This window comes from Sabethes cyaneus, chromosome 1, assembly GCF_943734655.1.
Source record: "Sabethes cyaneus chromosome 1, idSabCyanKW18_F2, whole genome shotgun sequence".
NCBI lineage: Eukaryota > Metazoa > Arthropoda > Insecta > Diptera > Culicidae > Sabethes > Sabethes cyaneus.
Window position 1 is genome coordinate 25948715 of NC_071353.1, and position 20550 is coordinate 25969264.

The 20550-nt window shown below is 40.0% G+C and overlaps 1 protein-coding gene across 1 annotated transcript; it reads right to left on the reverse strand.

Annotated features, from left to right (window-relative positions):
- Positions 1-5516: 5516 nt before the first annotated feature.
- LOC128745488 (endoplasmic reticulum metallopeptidase 1-like) lies at positions 5517-8380 on the reverse strand. The gene is made up of 5 exons (XM_053842562.1): positions 6941-8380; positions 6355-6879; positions 6082-6296; positions 5737-6028; positions 5517-5684 (listed from the first exon to the last, which is right to left on the reverse strand). Exons 1-5 carry the CDS (start codon positions 8378-8380, stop codon positions 5517-5519), a joined length of 2640 nt encoding a protein of 879 aa, XP_053698537.1.
- Between the last annotated feature and the right edge of the window lie 12170 nt (positions 8381-20550).

Here is a 20550-nt window from a genome sequence, read left to right on the forward strand (position 1 = left end):
TGCGACCAGCCTCTCGGGCAGCTGAAAACTCGAAGCAACACTCGCGCGCCGCGGTGTGGCCATGTTGCGAAACATGCTTTTTTGAAAAAGGAGCAGTTTTTGATTGGACGATGGAATTAAAGCGAGTGTCCCGTCTGTTTGTCTGTGGAAATACGTTTATTCAGTACGTGTAGATATGTTTATTTAACTACTGCTGATGACACTGAAGCTGCGTTTTTTTTCACAGCAGTTCAACATTCAGCAAGCATAAAGATAAAAATATGTAGGAAGTATTTATTTTATTTTGTGGGTTTCGTTATTTTCATGTCCATTTTTGTATTAATATTATGATTTATAATGAGAGACTTTAGTACGAAAGCATTGGTAGACTCCAGAATTCGCGAAAAAGTGATCATTTGAATCGATGAACATCCCTCATGAGCATACACTATTCGCCTGCCTCGCCGATAATGCACGCATCAGCTTTGAATTTTATCACGAACAGAACCTCATTGTGAACATCAGAATTCGTTCAAAAATAGAATATTGAACAAGGGTAAGTCGCTAAGAATATTCCGTTCACCGAAAAGGTCGGACACTCAGCACATTGTGCCGCGGCACTCCAAAGATATCAAGCGGCACACCTCCGGTTTCAAAAACCTCCGGTTCAATAATTTTACATATGAAACGGAAGCACTGCAAGTTGTCAAAATAATATCCCACGGTTGCCAGATCTATTAGATTATAACAAATTTAACAAATCTTGCAGTTCGGCACTTTCGGTACAGCATCGGCACAGTTCGGCTCGTTTCAAGTTGCCTAACATAAAAACGGCTGTGCCGAGTGGCCGACCCCTTGTATTCACCTCATTCATAGAAATTTTGTTCAGTCTGTGCTTTACTGTGCCGCCGAGGTGCTCATCGTGTGAAACCTGTCAAACTCGTCCGCGCACGGCCAGACTGCTTTGATCGTTTTGACAATAACAAACATTGGCAGGGCTGCCAATTTCTAACATATCAAAATTTAAATGTCAAAAAGATGGGCCACAATGTGCCATAAACTGTGAAATGAAGGTACCGCAATAGGCCAACAAAAGCTTTACTCGACAAGTAGTTGGCGCCGCGGTAAAAATGATGATATTTTTATTTCAAGTTCAAACAAATAGAAAACTAAAATAATCCGAAGCGAATTTGAATTTTTTCCAGCCCATCGGCAGGCAACCATGTTTTCGCCGCCAACATCTCGTGTGTGCGAAAATGAGATAGCATGTCAGCATTGCGTTTCACTCAACTGCTAGCAGTCTGATTTGGGCCCGCTGTCAAATTTTGAGCCCAGGACATGCAGTCGCTGACGTTCACTGCAGCTCGTTATGCAGATGTCGATGGGGTGATTTTTTTTAATATACGCGCTTTGGAATCAATCAAATATTATGATTGGGTTAGAAAATAACATATATACTTACTATAATTTGTATTTGCCTGCATTTTAATTAAATAAAATAAAATTTAATTACATAATAAATACTAAACAATAAGGACTTTGATTTAGCATGCCTTGGATGAAACATTGTTATAATTTTGCTTAAAACCATTAAAATTACCTTAAACAATTAAGTAGAACACTTTCATGAATATATCTGGATCTAAATTTTTCGGCCCCGCACCTATAAACATAACCATACACACCGAAACTAAATCCGGATCTCAATTTACTTGTCCTAAGTACACATTCCATTTGCAACAACCAGTGCGCTAGCTAGTAATTAAGATTTCTAACCACCTGCAGAAAATTTAATGATCGCAATATTCATTTTACTGAGATTTAAATAAAAAATGTTTTGGTTTGTATATCCGTCCAGCGAAAAATTTTAACTGATCATCATTTTACTAGTTCGGACAGCCAAATGTAGGAGTCGCATGGGCTTCATTAGTTTTGCGTTTATTCGCCTATTACAATCTATGAAGTAAGCTGTTCTCTTTGAGCCTACCACAATATTTTAAGTGACTTACCTTGGCAAAACCATATAAAAAGGTGTGGGTAAAAATCTGCCAAAATGTTTCGATCCAAGCCCCTGGCAGACAACCATGTTCTCGCCGCCAACATCTCGTGTGTGCGAAAATGAGATAGCAATTCAGCACTGCGTTTCACTCAACTGCCAGCAGTCTGATTTGGGCCCGCTGTCAAATTTTGAGCCCCGGACATGCTGTCGCTGACGTTTACTGCAGCTCGATATAGAGATGTCGATGGGGTGTTTCGATCTCTTGCGCTTTTTACAAATTCCAAGGCGAGTTCGAGCAAAACTAATAGCAACCGTTCGCTACCTGGTTGTGATTATTGGAACTACAAAAAAAGTGCAATTCCCAAAATGCTTGCTGGTACCTATATGGAACTCGACTTTAAATGTAATATTTTATTGAATTACCAACAGTGGGAATGATGAAAATGGATAATAAAGGTAAGAAAAAGTATTACCTTTCACTTGATATATATTGTTTCTGTTTCGGGAGATTATTAGAGCTTCGCAAGTGAATTTATGTCTACGAACTGATAGGTTATATGTTTGGTTCTTGGCGCAGATTATGCTAATCACGAAAAAAAAAATTGAAAACACATTGGAAAACACTGAAGACTGAAAATAATTGGTGATTCTCTATCCAGGATATGTAAACTTTACAGCTGACTCTATGTACTTTTGTTTCATGCGGTACAAAATCAAACATTAACATTTTTCTGCCATAAAGTTAATTAATTCGAATATTTTCACTTGCCTTAACGTAAATAAACAAATTTCTTCCAACATTTCGCTATCTAAAATCCTGACAATTGAAAGGGTTAGTCAAAAACTGCATTTTATTTCAGCTTTTTTCAAAAATGTATGGAGTTTGACAGCGATTTTACTTTTCAAAAATCGCTGTCAAACTCCATACATTTTTGAAAAAAACTGAAATAAAATGCAGTTTTTGATTAACCCTTTCAATTGTCAGGATTTTAGATAGCGAAATATTGGAAGAAATTTGTTTATCTATACGTTAAGGTAAGTGAAAATATTCGAATTAATTAACTTTATGGCAGAAAAATGTTAATGTTTGATTTTGTACCGCATGAAACAAAAGTACATAGAGTCAGCTGTAAAGTTTACATATCCTGGATAGAGTGACTATATACAGAGTGGCGCCAAGTCATCCCAAATGTATGCAATGCGGTTTATTCTAGGTTTTTCTTTCTCTTTCCTGCATTCGCGGTGGATAGGTTGTCTGCTCGATTGGAATGACACTGACAGATAATTATCATTCCAATTTTGACATTGTCGCCACTCTGTATATAGTCACTCTAATCCTGGATAGAGAATCACCAATTATTTTCAGTCTTCAGCGTTTTCCAATGTGTTTTCAAATGCTAACGGATTTATTTTCTTGATTAGCATCATCTGCGCCAAGAACCAAACATATAACCTAACAGTTCGTAACCATAAATACACTTGCGAAGCTCTAATAATCTCCCGAAGCAGAAACAATATATATCAAATGAAAGGTAATGCTTTTTCTTACCTTTATTATCCATTTTCACCATTCCCACTGTTGGTAATTCAATAAAATATTACATTTAAAGTCGAGTTCCATATAGGTGCCAGCAAGCATTTTGGGAATTGCACTTTTTTTGTAGTTCCAATAATCACAACCAGGTAGCGAACGGTTGCTCTTAGTTTTGCTCGAATTCGCCTATTCTGCTTCACAGTAATCTTTTGGGGGTGGCAGCAGCTTACGTTCGTCAATGCCAATTCGCTGTGACGACGCCGCAGTGGAGACATCTTCATTTTCGAGTTTGCGTGAAGCAGAATAGCGATTTGTTAAAGAGAGCAAAAGACAGAAATATGTCGAAAATAATTTCCACGCATTCAGCTACGGGCAGTTCTGTAAGTAGAAAAGAGGTCGTGCGGGGCCATCATAGCGAATTGAGCATGCTGACGTTTTGCTGTTGCAGTTGAAAACCGTAATAATCGACGTGCGACCTTCGGTTTTATTCTTGTTCTATGTGTCGCAACTACGTGCGTTAGATTTTGGAAAAAAAACACTTAAATTTTTACAAACGAAACAAAAGCTTAATGAATACGTGTGCAATTCGTCAAAGTTTAGCAAAATTTGTGATAACTTGTTTGTAATGTATCTACGTCATGCAGAGAGAGAGTTTTCATTCGGCAGCGCTGCATTTTTGTTTATAGCAACCACCTACGAAACCAAGTGTAGTTTGACAGATAACTGATTTTTAGTTGCACGATCGTGCAACTGGCGGACGTGCAATTCGAAGACGGTGCATCTAGACGACGTGCAATTAGCGCACGAGTGCTGTATATGATTTTATACTGAAAACTCGAAGCAACACTTGCGCGCAGCGGTGTGGCCATGTTGCGAAACATGCTTTTTTTGAAAAATGAGTGATTTTTTATTGGACGATGGAATTAACGCGAGTGTCTCGTCTGTTTATCTATGGTTCAGTTCTGTTACGTTGCCGTTGATGATCGCTGACGGTCAGTGTAAAGGCCCAGACACAATGCATACGGATTCTACTACGTTGCGGCAATTTGACAGTTTTTACATGGGTTTTCTGTCAAATTTCCGCAACGTAGTAAAATCCGTATGCATTGTGTCTGGACCTTAACTCTAGCTTTTTCCGGTTAAATAATTTCGATAAAACTGGCAGCTCTGCTGACAAATTTATTTCGCAGTTAACTTACATTGGAAACACCGTTTAATTGCTGATGTTTTGATAATAATGAAGGTATTTATTTAGATTTCCCTATTTCGAGTTGAATCGTTTTTTGCGAAATATTAAGAATAGTGTAGTGTAGCAGTGACACATAAAAGAATCAATTTAATTGTATATTTGCTATGTGGTTACAAAATTGAACGTGAATACTAGTGTGAACGTTGGTGAAATTTCAATCCGCCTCCAAAGCTTGCTAGTGAAATATTTTTTTTAATTGAGGTGATTTATTCGTGGAAATTTCAAAGTTGTGGCGGTTTTAGCAGCTGTAGGACTACTTAGCGAATAATATGAGCAGTGATAAGTTGTTGATGCGCAGCCATAGCGAGGACGACTCGTGGGTTGGAACACCGACAATTAGTAAATCGCCTTCGCTAGCATCGATACGGGAAAGTATCAACAAGGCAGAAAGCTATTCCTCCTTATCTGCTTACGCTCCACCCTCTTGCAGTAATGATGATCGAAAGAATGGACCAGGTAAGTACCCTTTGCTTTTTCTACGAACTGCGCAAAACTTGTTATTTTCAGCAGAAAGAGACTCTGTTTTCAAAACATAAAATGTTTTCCTAATAGATTTAGGAACCAAAACTGATTGATTCATGAATCAAGAATCTTGATGGATCATCTTCAAATATTTGCATTCCCAACACACAACTCATGACAGAAATTCGGCGGTATTTCAGTCAAATCGAGAATAGTAAAATAAATAGTTCTTATAACAAACGATCAAATTTTTATGGAAATTTCGATTTAGTTTCTTAATACTCTAACAAATGTTACAACGCAAACATATTGACTATCGCAACAGAAGGAACTACGTTAGTCCAAGGTGGGAATTTCGCCAACAGTTCCTTAAATTCGTCATTGTGCATTTCGTGATATTCCCAAAACTTGCTAACAACTCCAAACTCCACAAGTAGCCCGTCGTGGCTTGGATTTTCGATCTGAAATTGTATCATTCATGTAAATTTTTCAAAACAGAAATTACACTCCTACCTTAAAGTCCATTGTTATATTCCAAGGCTTAGGATTGGCTAGTCCGTGCGTGATGTACACAAAATATGCTTTTTGGTTATTGAAAGTTACTGGGGGAGCTACCACATCTTGCAAACTCCAAGCTACCAATTCCACTCCTGGTTTGGGCCCAACATAAACCGCAGATTGGAGATTTCCTTCCGCTTTAAAATTGATTCTCCATATGTGGTCGCTTAGTTTTTCTTTACCTTCGTAAGCCAATGTGAACATGTTATGGACTATAGGGGCAGTTTCGGCCGATTGCCAAAAATGACTAAAATGTTATGTTCTTAATTTTAGCCATGCAGAAATGGAGGGAAAACTTACTCGAAGTGCATCTGGCGCCACATCGCATCGAATGGAATAGCGCAGAATAGCTCATCCTTGCAGGATTTCATGTTCTCTATTGGTGTGAAACTATCATCAAAGGCAATGTGTTGCTTTAGTGTTCGACCCCCATTAACATCCATGGTTTCAAAAAGGAAACCATTGTCCGTATACTTGAGTAGACCTATTTCGTCGTGGAATGCTCGCATTGTATGCTGGGAATGCGGGATTGTTATTGAAGGCTTATCAAACAAACATTAAAAACATTCTTACAGTTACAATGTGACGTTGCGTTGAGGGTTCACCAGCTGTCGAATCGCGATAAGGAAACCCAATCGACGTAAAACACACTACGGGTAATGTAAGCAGGAAGATCGCACAAAAACCAGCTGTTAGTTGCGAGGGTTTCCTGACAAGCGTTATCAACGGTAGTAGATAACTGCAGGTGTGCACTACACATAGTCCAACAACGGTTCCTATGATGAAGTCAGGATTAACGACGCGTCCTGAACGCCCAGTTATTGGCACAAAGAGGTTTACAAAAACAATGTAATAAAATGATGACCAAGCGATGGCCACCAATTGAAATAGCAGATGAACCTGCAGCCATTTCCGTACTGTGCGTTGAGCCGCGAGCAGCCAGTTTAAAGTGGTGGTCAGCACAGAGCAAAGCTGCAATATCATGAAAATATATGCACATCGATAGCCAGCAAAAGTGAGCGACAAGCTAGCAATGCTCCAGAAAATGTTCACACCGATTATTTTTGCTTGTGTTATGATTCCAGTGGTTAAAGAAGTCTGCAATAAGTAATAAATATAATCTACTAGTTGCTATGAAGTGATTTGCTTAAAACCCTACCTTCTTATTTGCAAAATACGAGTTGAAGAACATTTGCGTTAAACAGTGAACCACTAGAACTGGAGCGCAGTAAAGACAAAGAATCAGCCATCGATTACTGTACCACGTCATCAATTTATTCATAGCTTCCATTTGGCGAGCTAAAAGTGTAACAGTAGATAAACTTAACACAGTTCCAATCAAGATCGCTAGGAATCCGTAAAATGCTTCTCTTCGAATAGATTTATTATCCTGGCCATCGGTAGCCCTTGATAGACAGAGATATGGTATCAGTACCGACAACATGGCCACCACTACGTTGATAAACTTTGCCACCTCCGAAGAGTAATTTATGAAAATCAGTCCCAAGAAGTCATAGAAAACAGCGCTTGACTCTTGTTCGTCTACAACAGCTGATAAGTGCTCATTGTTTGCTATACCCCGTGTCAAGGCCAGGGCGTTATCACCGGTATGTTGCAGAACTGGTAGCGACAGGTAGTCCAGCGAATCGTACTTGGTGTGATATCGGTAGCCGTTTAGGAAATGAGCCAAATCCATTCCAGGTACCTCTCCGTAATCCCTGAAAATTCGGAAATCAGTATCGGATGGAATGAGTCCTGTTTTGAATAGCTCTTCTGCCATGGCTTGCGCGAACGGATATCTGACTGTTTTCGCATACACATCAACCATCCAAGGACGATTCGGACCACTCTGAAATAAAACCTCCTTGCCACCAGAACCAGCTGATTCCAAATTGATGAACGCTTTAACCTGCTTAGCCCAAGGATGCTGTGTTATGAACCCGTGTGAAGCTTGCAGTAAAGTTTCTTCTGCTCCATTGAAGAGGAAAATAATCGAATGCTTGTTCCGTCCGGGAGTGCGAGACATTACTCTCAAAATTTCCAGCATCACTGCACAACTGGCAATGTCGTCACTTGCACCCGGACTACCGGGAACGGTGTCGAAATGACAATTCAGCAGAAGCGCATTGTCACTTTCTCCTGCTAACTTGACTACCACATTTTGCACATTACGGTACACAGTAGTCATCGAGGTTCCATAGAATGTAAAATTAAATACTCCGGTCGCTATCTGGTTCTCTGTGATTACCTCATGATCCGCGTGTTTTGTGGCTTGAATTGCTTCGATTTCGCGTTTGAAAATTTCAACCGCCAATTCATCGTTTGCTTTTGTCCCGGCCACCCGCGGGCCTAAATCCACGAAACTTTTTAGATTATTCCAGGCGCGTTCAGCAATAAACGTGTTTGGATATCGCTCCAGGTCCTCGATCGTCAGTGCATCGGGAAGATTCGTTAGGAAATAGTTGGTCACGGAACCGGCAGCAAGCACCAACAGCACAACCAGTATGCCGTACTGTGGTCCAACGCGGTGGATATTGTTGGCTTCATCGTCTATCCTATAGTAAGCCGTTTTCGATACTTTTTTCGATGCTTTTGCCATTCCGTTGGTGCAGTTCGCACGAGGTTAAGAACCTAACTGATAGTATAAGCACTGCCTTTCGCTGTACGGCACGATTGGACAAGCAATTGGACGGTTCGCTTCGAGTGCTTATCATTATGTGCACCCAAACTGCTATCTGGCGGCGAATATGCTCATTACCACGATAACGGTACAGGCATGATGAATGTCTAGCAACAAACGGTTGTTCAGCACGATTAGATTACCGTTTACTGATTAGGTTGGGATAATATTCTTTTGTCTTTATTGTTGCCATTCGAACTGTTTGTGGATTAAAGGTGCGATATAAAGACTCGGGCGTGCGGACAGAATCCTTGACCTAACGATATCGAATCGATAATCTTAGGAGCAAGGTCCAATCAAACTAACTTATTGTCATTTATGTTTTACTAGCAAAGCAGTTCAATGTGTAGAATGTTCTAGCCATTGTTGTGATATTCGGAGTAAACCAATAGGGTAACGACACCAGAAATCGCCACTTTTTCAGACAGCAAACAAGAAAACCGCGATTCATTGCCATATAGTTTCATACCGATTCATTGTTCAGCCTACTTTAAACAAAAACATTTTAGCTATGTACGTTTCAGCACAAAACTTAGGACCGAATATTTGAAAAAGTCGTTCTAAATGTAAAATTTGTGATGCATGTTGAGGCACCAGTTTTCGACCCTCAACACTTAGTTTTCGCCATTTATTGTGCTCCAGTTTTCGCCACCCCCAGAAGCATCGTTTGTATCTTGTTCTAGTCTGAAAATTCATTTATATTTATATTTTCTCCGAAAATCAGAATTAATTTTCAGTTGAATAGTGAAAATAGAATGGATTTCCGTTGAGAAACAACCGCATCACTGATTCCCGCGACGTGCTTAGGAACGGTCCTTTGAAATTGGATCACGTTTAAATTATTTCAATATGATGACGCCAACTAAAAACAATGCCAATTTGAGTTATATAACCATTAAGGGTTAAGAGTCAAACTATATTGGTTCAGTACATAACTATGTTTAAATTATTGAATATGTTATGCTAATTATGGTATTCCAAATATCAATAAAACACCTAGGATGGTGAAAACTGGTGCCCTGGCGAAAACCGGTTCGTTACCCTATGTGTTGAGAAGAAATTGTTTTATTGCAAATGAATTTTAAAGATTTTGTCATACCCCCCTTATCAATTTGGCCTAAATACGGAGTGTTCTACGTTTTACGAACAGGGTCATAGCATAGTGCACTGTGAGGGTGTCTACTACTTGGAAAACCGGTGCTTCTCAGGGATTTTTATTTATTCTGGAGAAACCTGGAATTTTCAAGAAATTTCTACCAATCTCGGGGAATTTTAAATTTTTTTCGCAATATTTACATCACCGTGTTGTAACCATTGGCGTAACTAGGGGGGGGGGGGGGGCGTGCGGAAGACAAAGTTACTGTAGAGGACAACCGGTCTGATTAGCGTTTTGTATATCGTCAGCTTTGTGGCTGCGTATGCTCCTTGATCGAAGCATCTTGCGAAGGGAAAAGTATGTTCGATTTCCAGCTTGAATGCGTCGTTGACTAGAGATCCCAAATATACGAATTCGTCAACCACTCATCAATACATCTAGTTCATTACCGTCATAGTCTCTGCCCGTGGAAGGCAAACTTTCTCTGGAGCCTGTTCCTACCATATATTTGGTTTTCGGCATTGATTTGTAACCATATCCTTCGTTTTCGGTCTGGCGTAGATTGCCTCCGCCGTGCCAAGGTTTCTAGTAATGATATCGAGGTCGGCTGCGAAGGCTAGGAGTTGGCTACTCTTGCTGAAGATCGTACCTCTCGTTTCGATGCCCGCCCGCCGGTTCACACCTTCAATAGCACTAGCTTTGATCAGTCGCGGCAGTTTTTTTTCTCCCGGAAACCGTATTCGTGCCGTAACCGTAACCCAGCCCGAGCAAGAATTGACAACAAAAGTATATCAAAATTATTACATATTCTGCGGTTGATATCAAATAGAAAACATGTTTTGTTACCAACTCAAAATGGCACTTATGATGTATCAGACTTTACTATCATTTTGCTTTCATTTATATTGAAAGAAAATGTGTTGGTAGATTCTATATATGATGTAAATAAACCTTCAATATTTAAATTAATCTATTCTCACTTAAATTTTTTTCTTGTAAAATTGTGGGTTCAAATTATATGATGATAGCAAAATGATGATGATATGATAGTAAAATGATAACAAATTCTGCTTTCCCCTCCCATGGGTAGGTGGTTTGACGCGTACTTCGGCCAAACGACCTAAAAATTCTTAGTTCCGCATGTAGAATGTTTATAGTTTAAGTTGGATATATGTGTAGTATGTAGTATTGCATAATTTAGCTTTATGTGTAGCATGTGTCTCGTAAAGCGGAATGGAGCGAAATCGAACGGATTTGATTTTAAATTCAATCCGTTTGGGCCGAAGCACCGGGAGGGCTTACTCGGTTCCCTAGATGAATTGCTGGTATGCACAGAAATTTCTCTAGAAAACTGAAACCAAATCCTACCCACCATTCATGAGATTTTGACTTACTCATGAAAATTAAAATGTATCGCTAGTTAGAACGAACGAGTGTTCAAAAATGATGTGATGTCTTTATTTGCGTAATCGAGACATTTTCTATGAGATTGCCATAGAATTTGTGGCTGTTATGCGATTATGGACAGCACAGCACTGAAAAATATACACACACGTACATGTATACATGTGTATGCATGTATGAGTGTGCATGGGTGTATAGGTACGAATGAATATATGTTTGAGTGTTCTATGATGAGTCGGAAATTCTTCTTATACCTATGCTGCCAAATTACAATTATTAATGAGCAGGAAGTTATAGTCAGTAGCTGTGTTTCCTGTATCAGTTTCCTATGCTATTACTATTATTACTAATATTGCTATCGTTGCTGTTACTGTCACCTCTATTGTATTGTTTTGGATGTAATTATAAATTTTTTTTTTTCTTTTTTTTCTTATTGCCCTCCTTTATTAGAATGATTTGCATGTCTTGTGACTAACCGCGTTAACGGTATTCAACTAACAACATAAAATGATCATGTATGACGCTGTTTGTCTCCCAAGGGCCTTCCTAATGCTGATGAGCCTCTGTCGGAGAGTCCATCAAGTCGAACGGTGGCAACTCACCGGCGGCCTGCTCCTCTCCATTCTTGCGGCTGTCGTCGCGGTCGGACTTAGTGGATCACTCGAAAAGATTTATAGCCTCGATATATATCTTGTTCTGTCCATTGCCCAATGCTGGCAGACTTCAACTGAAATTCCATTTCTAATTAAATCTTTTTAGAGTTAAAACTTCTTCAAGTAAAAACAGGTATTCGATTCTCTGGCTGATTCAAGCGATAGCGAAGGGCTGTCCTCAATCATTTCCACTTCCTAAAATGGGGTCATAGTACATAATATATGGCCGTGGTATGAGGATTTATTTTTCGATTCAATACCATCCTCACAGAATTATCAACGTCGTTAACATCTTATTAAGTCTTGCTTTAGTGACAGCTTGCACTTAAGACCTCACACGGCATATATACATATCTCCAAGTGAAGTTCTTTTTGATCCACCTCATCCCTTCTTAGTTACAGAATCATTTCAATTGACCACGGTCTGAAGAGCATACCGACAAATCGGTTGACTACCGCTACAAATATGCAATTAATGCCACCGGGAATAATACGAGCGAGTACCAGTCCCCATTATATCGCATCTGCTCTATTTTTCGGAAGTTCAAGTAGTTTTTCGATAGTTCTGAGCGATAATATTGCTCTTGAATAATATTCCGCACAAAATATTCGAAAATTTACGCCATCAGCTACAATACTGCAAAGATGGTAGATAAAGAGGCGGCTGTGGCTTTTAATGAGCATAGGTTGTGGAACAGCGCTGGGTCAATCGTGATGACATGGGTATTTGGGAGATGAGTAGCGTCCAGCCTAGCGAGTAGTTAGTCGGTAGTAGCATAGGTGATGGACAGACATAGAATTCTCGTGATATTACTAACTTGAAAATTGCAATCAACATGTTGACTAAAAAATTCCTCTTTTCTTTTCTTTTCTTTTCTGCCTGATCTCTATCGCTTCTTCTCACGGCAACAATAATGTTGCCGTGAGGGGAGGCAAGAGACCAGCCACAAATGACCACACTGGTGACAACGATGGAGAGGACGGCCGGCGTGGAGCCTGCTTCAGGTTTAATTAAGATTGACTACGAACAAGACGACGAAACAAACAAAGGAAGGAGAAAACAAGATAAGTACAAGCCATCTTATGCTATATTGACCAAGCACACAATTATATCAAGCCAAGTTCTGTCACTCTTCTTCCGCCCATTAATCCATAATCACCAATACATTATGGAGCTAGCGTAATCCGCACGGATTCTTTTAACATTATCACAACCACCTTATCTCAGCCCTGGACAGACTTGGCTCTAACTGCCCCACCTTGTGCTGCAAACAGAAACAGAACAGAAAATGATAACAAATTCTGCTTTCCTATTAATATTGTGTAACAGCAAGATTAGTATTCCGTTTGATATTTTTGATAACAAAAGCAGTATTCAATTTAATTACACGGCGTGGAATTTTTGCAATCAATTTTGATATTTTAACCGCTAAGTCGACCAAAATGAAATCACACCGAGTATTCCAAATCCGTTACAACAAGATATCAAATTTTGTTTTCAATTTGCTTTAAAACCCTGCTCGGGAGGGCTGATAGCGAGTCACTTTTTAGTGGCTTTTTTCCCTGTTGGGTACATTCTCCACTCATTTTAGTGGCTTGGTTACTTTTTTAGTGCTGGTCACTAAAAAGCCACATTTTTTCACAAATGGTGACTAAGGATAGACGACGCAACAAAATCTGGGAGAGCCAGTGGTTGGAGAATTCGCGAAAAAGTGATCGTTTGAATCGATGAACATCCCTCATGAACACACACTATTCGCCTGCCTCGCCGATAATGCACGCATCAGCTTTGAATTTTATCACGAACAGAACCTCAATGTGAACATCAGAATTCGGTCAAAAATTGAATATTGAACATTGAGTGTGTTCGATTTATCGGATATAGAATGCCCGGGGACGCCGGAAAGTATTCAAAATAATATTACCACGAAAAGGGAATAGTTTAAAGTAGTGTTAGTGGCTTTATAAGCAGCAGAAAGCAGTAATTTGCACTTTTGCGTTGCTCACGATATTCGTATATTCAGCGATGCTATGAACCGTGAGTGTATGTTGCTCATTGTTATAAGCGAATTGAACCACTCGCGTAGCTGTTTTATCATGATAAAAACCGTTTGCCGATGCTCGGCGCATCTATTCATTTTGCGAGTTTTCCAACCTCTGGGGAGAGCACCTTATAGGCGGCGTTGACCAACGTGATGCTGCGGCAATTACATCCTTACGTAGTTACGGATCTAGCCGATCGTTCTATTTGTAGATGAGACAGAGACAGACAACACCTTTCATCCACTCCGCTGGTAGTTTCTCCTCCTCCCAAATCCTTGAAATTATCCAGTGAAGTATCTAGCGGTTCTAGGCCATTTTTGTAGAGTTCTGCCGGGAGTCGGTCCTTTCTGGCGGTTCTTTTATTCTTCAGCAGACCGATTTCTTGTTGGATCTCTTCGAGATCAGAAGCCCGCACGCTGATGTTGTTTGTAGGCACTCCCAGGCAAACTTCCGTTGCACCTTCTTCTGATATATCACCGTTGAGGTGCTCATCGAAAAACTACTTCCACCTATCGATCACCTCGCGCCAATGCATTGCCATTGCAATGTTGCGAATCAAGCGAGAAGTCAACATGCTTACTCACACGCGAAAGAGTATGAGAAACATAGCATTCAACGCTTACGTCGCACACGTAGGCGTAAAAGAAACAGCCGCCGGTGCTGTGTGCAGACATTTTGCTACCCACACTCTCGCGCACGCACATCCTCATATTGTCTTCCTGCATAGCTTATACCCGAGGCAAAAAACTCGCGGGGAATCAAGTGCCCGTGGCTGGTGGCGCACTGGGATACAAATTTTGCATTACTTTTTCTTCTTCTTCATCTTCGCCCTCGATTTTACTCACGGGCGAGAGCGCAAGTCCTCGCGGTAATCGGCATCAGCAGATCGGGTTGCAACGACGGATGGCGAGCGACAACTGTAGCTGCTAGCTAAACACATACTCGCAAAAACTCGTTGCAATGCATGAAGAAATCAGAGCGAGAGTTTTAAAGGGATGCTTATGCTGGCGTGTTCGTTAGAATGAGTACGCATGTGTGAGAAAATTAGACCACACGACTGTGGCCTTCGCAACACTGCCTCCCGCTTGTTTGTGATTAGATCCTCTCCTTCGTCCCTACACATGTGTAGCCCTTGCAAGTCTGGTTAACCTGCTCGTAAAACTTGCGCGTGTCATTAACCCGGAATAGTTGTTCCAACTCTTCACGATCTCTGTTCTGCTTTTTTTCCTCAGGATCGTTAACTCATTCCGCGCTCGTCGATACTTTGCCAAATTCTCTCTTGGATATGCTTAGCTAGTTTTTCCAAGCTCTTAAATTCTCTCTAACGCTTGTTGGCATTCCCCGTCGAACTAATCATTTCGTGCGCTCGAGATTTCCTTACCCAGCTCTACAGAGGAAGCCAGAGCTTCATCTAGTACGCACGCGTAATTTTCGGCAACCCGCGGGTTGTCTAGTTGTCGAATGTAGAACCGAGGAGGGCTGTGGGGCCCGATCACCGGTCTACCCGAGCAGGGTTTTAAAGCAAATTGAAAACAAAATTTGATATCTTGTTGTAACGGATTTGGAATACTCGGTGTGATTTCATTTTGGTCGACTTAGCGGTTAAAATATCAAAATTGATTGCAAAAATTCCACGCCGTGTAATTAAATTGAATACTGCTTTTGTTATCAAAAATATCAAACGGAATACTAATCTTGCTGTTACACAATATTAATAGGAAAGCAGAATTTGTTATCATTTTCTGTTCTGTTTCTGTTTGCAGCACAAGGTGGGGCAGTTAGAGCCAAGTCTGTCCAGGGCTGAGATAAGGTGGTTGTGATAATGTTAAAAGAATCCGTGCGGATTACGCTAGCTCCATAATGTATTGGTGATTATGGATTAATGGGCGGAAGAAGAGTGACAGAACTTGGCTTGATATAATTGTGTGCTTGGTCAATATAGCATAAGATGGCTTGTACTTATCTTGTTTTCTCCTTCCTTTGTTTGTTTCGTCGTCTTGTTCGTAGTCAATCTTAATTAAACCTGAAGCAGGCTCCACGCCGGCCGTCCTCTCCATCGTTGTCACCAGTGTGGTCATTTGTGGCTGGTCTCTTGCCTCCCCTCACGGCAACATTATTGTTGCCGTGAGAAGAAGCGATAGAGATCAGGCAGAAAAGAAAAGAAAAGAAAAGAGGAATTTTTTAGTCAACATGTTGATTGCAATTTTCAAGTTAGTAATATCACGAGAATTCTATGTCTGTCCATCACCTATGCTACTACCGACTAACTACTCGCTAGGCTGGACGCTACTCATCTCCCAAATACCCATGTCATCACGATTGACCCAGCGCTGTTCCACAACCTATGCTCATTAAAAGCCACAGCCGCCTCTTTATCTACCATCTTTGCAGTATTGTAGCTGATGGCGTAAATTTTCGAATATTTTGTGCGGAATATTATTCAAGAGCAATATTATCGCTCAGAACTATCGAAAAACTACTTGAACTTCCGAAAAATAGAGCAGATGCGATATAATGGGGACTGGTACTCGCTCGTATTATTCCCGGTGGCATTAATTGCATATTTGTAGCGGTAGTCAACCGATTTGTCGGTATGCTCTTCAGACCGTGGTCAATTGAAATGATTCTGTAACTAAGAAGGGATGAGGTGGATCAAAAAGAACTTCACTTGGAGATATGTATATATGCCGTGTGAGGTCTTAAGTGCAAGCTGTCACTAAAGCAAGACTTAATAAGATGTTAACGACGTTGATAATTCTGTGAGGATGGTATTGAATCGAAAAATAAATCCTCATACCACGGCCATATATTATGTACTATGACCCCATTTTAGGAAGTGGAAATGATTGAGGACAGCCCTTCGCTATCGCTTGAATCAGCCAGAGAATCGAATACCTGTTTTTACTTGAAGAAGTTTTAACTCTAAAAAGATTTAATTAGAAATGGAATTTCAGTTGAAGTCTGCCAGCATTGGGCAATGGACAGAACAAGATATATATCGAGGCTATAAATCTTTTCGAGTGATCCACTAAGTCCGACCGCGACGACAGCCGCAAGAATGGAGAGGAGCAGGCCGCCGGTGAGTTGCCACCGTTCGACTTGATGGACTCTCCGACAGAGGCTCATCAGCATTAGGAAGGCCCTTGGGAGACAAACAGCGTCATACATGATCATTTTATGTTGTTAGTTGAATACCGTTAACGCGGTTAGTCACAAGACATGCAAATCATTCTAATAAAGGAGGGCAATAAGAAAAAAAAGAAAAAAAAAAAATTTATAATTACATCCAAAACAATACAATAGAGGTGACAGTAACAGCAACGATAGCAATATTAGTAATAATAGTAATAGCATAGGAAACTGATACAGGAAACACAGCTACTGACTATAACTTCCTGCTCATTAATAATTGTAATTTGGCAGCATAGGTATAAGAAGAATTTCCGACTCATCATAGAACACTCAAACATATATTCATTCGTACCTATACACCCATGCACACTCATACATGCATACACATGTATACATGTACGTGTGTGTATATTTTTCAGTGCTGTGCTGTCCATAATCGCATAACAGCCACAAATTCTATGGCAATCTCATAGAAAATGTCTCGATTACGCAAATAAAGACATCACATCATTTTTGAACACTCGTTCGTTCTAACTAGCGATACATTTTAATTTTCATGAGTAAGTCAAAATCTCATGAATGGTGGGTAGGATTTGGTTTCAGTTTTCTAGAGAAATTTCTGTGCATACCAGCAATTCATCTAGGGAACCGAGTAAGCCCTCCCGGTGCTTCGGCCCAAACGGATTGAATTTAAAATCAAATCCGTTCGATTTCGCTCCATTCCGCTTTACGAGACACATGCTACACATAAAGCTAAATTATGCAATACTACATACTACACATATATCCAACTTAAACTATAAACATTCTACATGCGGAACTAAGAATTTTTAGGTCGTTTGGCCGAAGTACGCGTCAAACCACCTACCCATGGGAGGGGAAAGCAGAATTTGTTATCATTTTACTATCATATCATCATCATTTTGCTATCATCATATAATTTGAACCCACAATTTTACAAGAAAAAAATTTAAGTGAGAATAGATTAATTTAAATATTGAAGGTTTATTTACATCATATATAGAATCTACCAACACATTTTCTTTCAATATAAATGAAAGCAAAATGATAGTAAAGTCTGATACATCATAAGTGCCATTTTGAGTTGGTAACAAAACATGTTTTCTATTTGATATCAACCGCAGAATATGTAATAATTTTGATATACTTTTGTTGTCAATTCTTGCTCGGGTATACATTGCTTTCCTGCCGATCTGGGCGTTCATAACCCCGATGACGATCTTGATGCCCCGTGGTGAGTAGCTGTCGTAAGTTGCCTCCAGCTGCGCATAGAACGCTCCCTTCTCGTCGTTTGGTAAACCTTCCGTGTGGACAGTGCACGTTTATGATGGTGTAGTTGAACAAATGGCCTTTTATCCTCAGCACGCACATCCTCTCGGTGATCGATTTCCAGTCCATTACGCGATCCTGCATTTTGCTCATTACTACGAAGCCCGTTCCCAGCTCGTTGGTCGTTTTATCATTCTGGAAAAGTGGGCTTTGCCGCCACGGATCCTCCACACCTTCTCGCCTTTTTGCGACAGATCTCCTGCAGCACCACGATGCCAAACTTTCGGGGTTCTAACTGATCGAGTAGCACCTCCACCCCTCACCAACGAAATTTGGCGATCTGCAGTTCCAGGTACCAAGTCTCAATTCCATGTCTTTATTTCATCGCCTTTGTGACTCTTTTTGTTTTTTTTTTGTATTTTGTCGTGCAGTGAATACATTTCTATTTTTCTGCTCTCCGACGAAAAGTTAATGACTGGTAGTTTTGCTTTAATGGATTCTTGCACGGTCTTCGCCCTCTTGCAGATCCAATTTAGATGTACACCTTCAATTTTTTTATTGAATAGAGGAAATCTCGCGTCACTTTTCATTTCGTCCAATGTAACAATTGTAAACAAATCCGGTTTATCACAACAAATTATTGCTCTTTTTAAACTCTATGTTATACAAAAACACCTGCCCAAATAGAATTATTTTGAGGTGAAAAAATTAGCATTATCAAAATGTCCAATGTGCACATTCGAATTACGAATGACTGACTGTTACTTCGGTCGTTCTCATCTGATGTCCAAAGTGCAAAAAAAATCAAAACAAACCCAATCTGTACATTGGACGTTTAGCAAGTGAAAGTTTTTTTTCGCATTATTTATGCATTTTAAGTTAAACAAGTGGACTAATATTGAAAAATAACCTCGAAAATAGCGTAGCACGGCAACGCACGTATTTTACGGTGATCTCGCTTAATTTATGTGCAAGAGCCTGGAAAAATAAAACCGTCCAAAGTACAGCATGAGATGGTAAACAGTCCAATGTAACTTTTTCCATAATAAACCAAAACTGCTTAGTTTTAATTAGATTTTTAAAATCTCCGTTAAATATTGAATGTTATTATTCATCAACCACGTTGAGTGAATGACTGAAAATTATTTCATTTTGAAACAATTTAAAGTTCAATTCGAAGAACTTCGATCTCGTTTTTCTCAATATGGTGGAATTGTTACATTGGACGAAATCAAAAGTGACGCGAGAAATCACCGTAGAAGCTTAGTGACGGTCGGTGTTAAGTCAGACCGAACCAAGTGACAAAACTCTGATTTCGAGAAAAACGCATTCAAAGTTTGCTGCTCTGTATGGTTTATTGCTATCAATCGTTCGAAATCATCCCAAAACTCTCGCTGCTTGCAACATTTATGTAGTCTGAATAATGCAAAATGTAGTTTAGCAAATTCTTGATCGTTTGCTCTCATTAACTCATTTTTTTTTAATTTTGCGACATGGTCCGGTCTGGTTTAACACCGATCATGTAATTGTCGTCATGGGCGCCGATATTGACAGCGTTTGTTGCAAATGAGTGTGAAACTTTCATTTTCAATGTCATACTTTCGTAGTTGTTCCCATTGATCGCTACTTAATATAGAGAATAAAATCGTAGTCCAGTTGACCTCCAGGTCATATATGCTGGCCTTTCTGAAGAAAAAATAGTAAACGTAACTTATTTTCTTGAAACGAACTCGCTGCAATTGGTCCCCGGGGTTCTACATTTAGCAGTGTCGTTGTTTAGCTAGCTCCTCACGCTAGCGACAAATAAGCAGAAAGTGCAAAATTATTAGTCACTGAAAATGCCCTACCTTGAGCTACTTCGTAAGTAACTCGAATACTTTAGTGTTTAAAAATCAAAAGAAAAGTTGGTACATCTGTTGGTGGTAAATAGCGTGTCAATGAGATAGACGCACTGATGCGTCAAAAATTTTATGCAAAAATCTGCTTGTTTTTCAGATAATCAAGCAATGGAACGAGTTGAAGGCTAGTTGCACGTCGGTCGGAATCTGGTGTTAAGCAAGAGCCGTTGAAAACCTTCTCGGTGTCCTACTGCACACAGTATTCTACCTTATACTACAGCATGCTACAGCATTGGCAACATCTCTTTGGTATAGCTACACTTCACTACGCGAATGAGTTTATCAAAACAAAACCAAACAAAAACAGTATGCTAAGCTTTATGCAGCGTGTGGGTGTGCGGGTGGGTGATGTGGGGGTGGGTGTCGAGAGCAAGTGTTTCGACCGGTTCGCCAACGTTGTCCTTACCTCGCTGCTGGGCTAAACATTATTTCTTTCCATCAACACCGACACCGAGCAAAAGCCCAACAACGACGAGATGTGTATAAGTAACGTGTGCTACGTCAAATTGTCCTGGTATTGGTAGAAAGCGTTGTCGGAAAATTCATCTGTACGAGGAAAAATCGATAAGAGTT

What these genes read in the sequence shown, in the direction of transcription:
- LOC128745488 (XM_053842562.1), bottom strand. Translation starts at nt 8,380, where the DNA reads ATGGCAAAAGCATCGAAAAAAGTATCGAAAACGGCTTACTATAGGATA. An exon ending in CGTATTTTGCAAATAAGAAG is followed by an intron (nt 6,880 to 6,940) that starts GTAGGGTTTTAA and finishes TACTTATTGCAG; the next exon opens with ACTTCTTTAACCACTGGAAT. An exon ending in CGCAACGTCACATTGTAACT is followed by an intron (nt 6,297 to 6,354) that starts GTAAGAATGTTT and finishes CCGCATTCCCAG; the next exon opens with CATACAATGCGAGCATTCCA.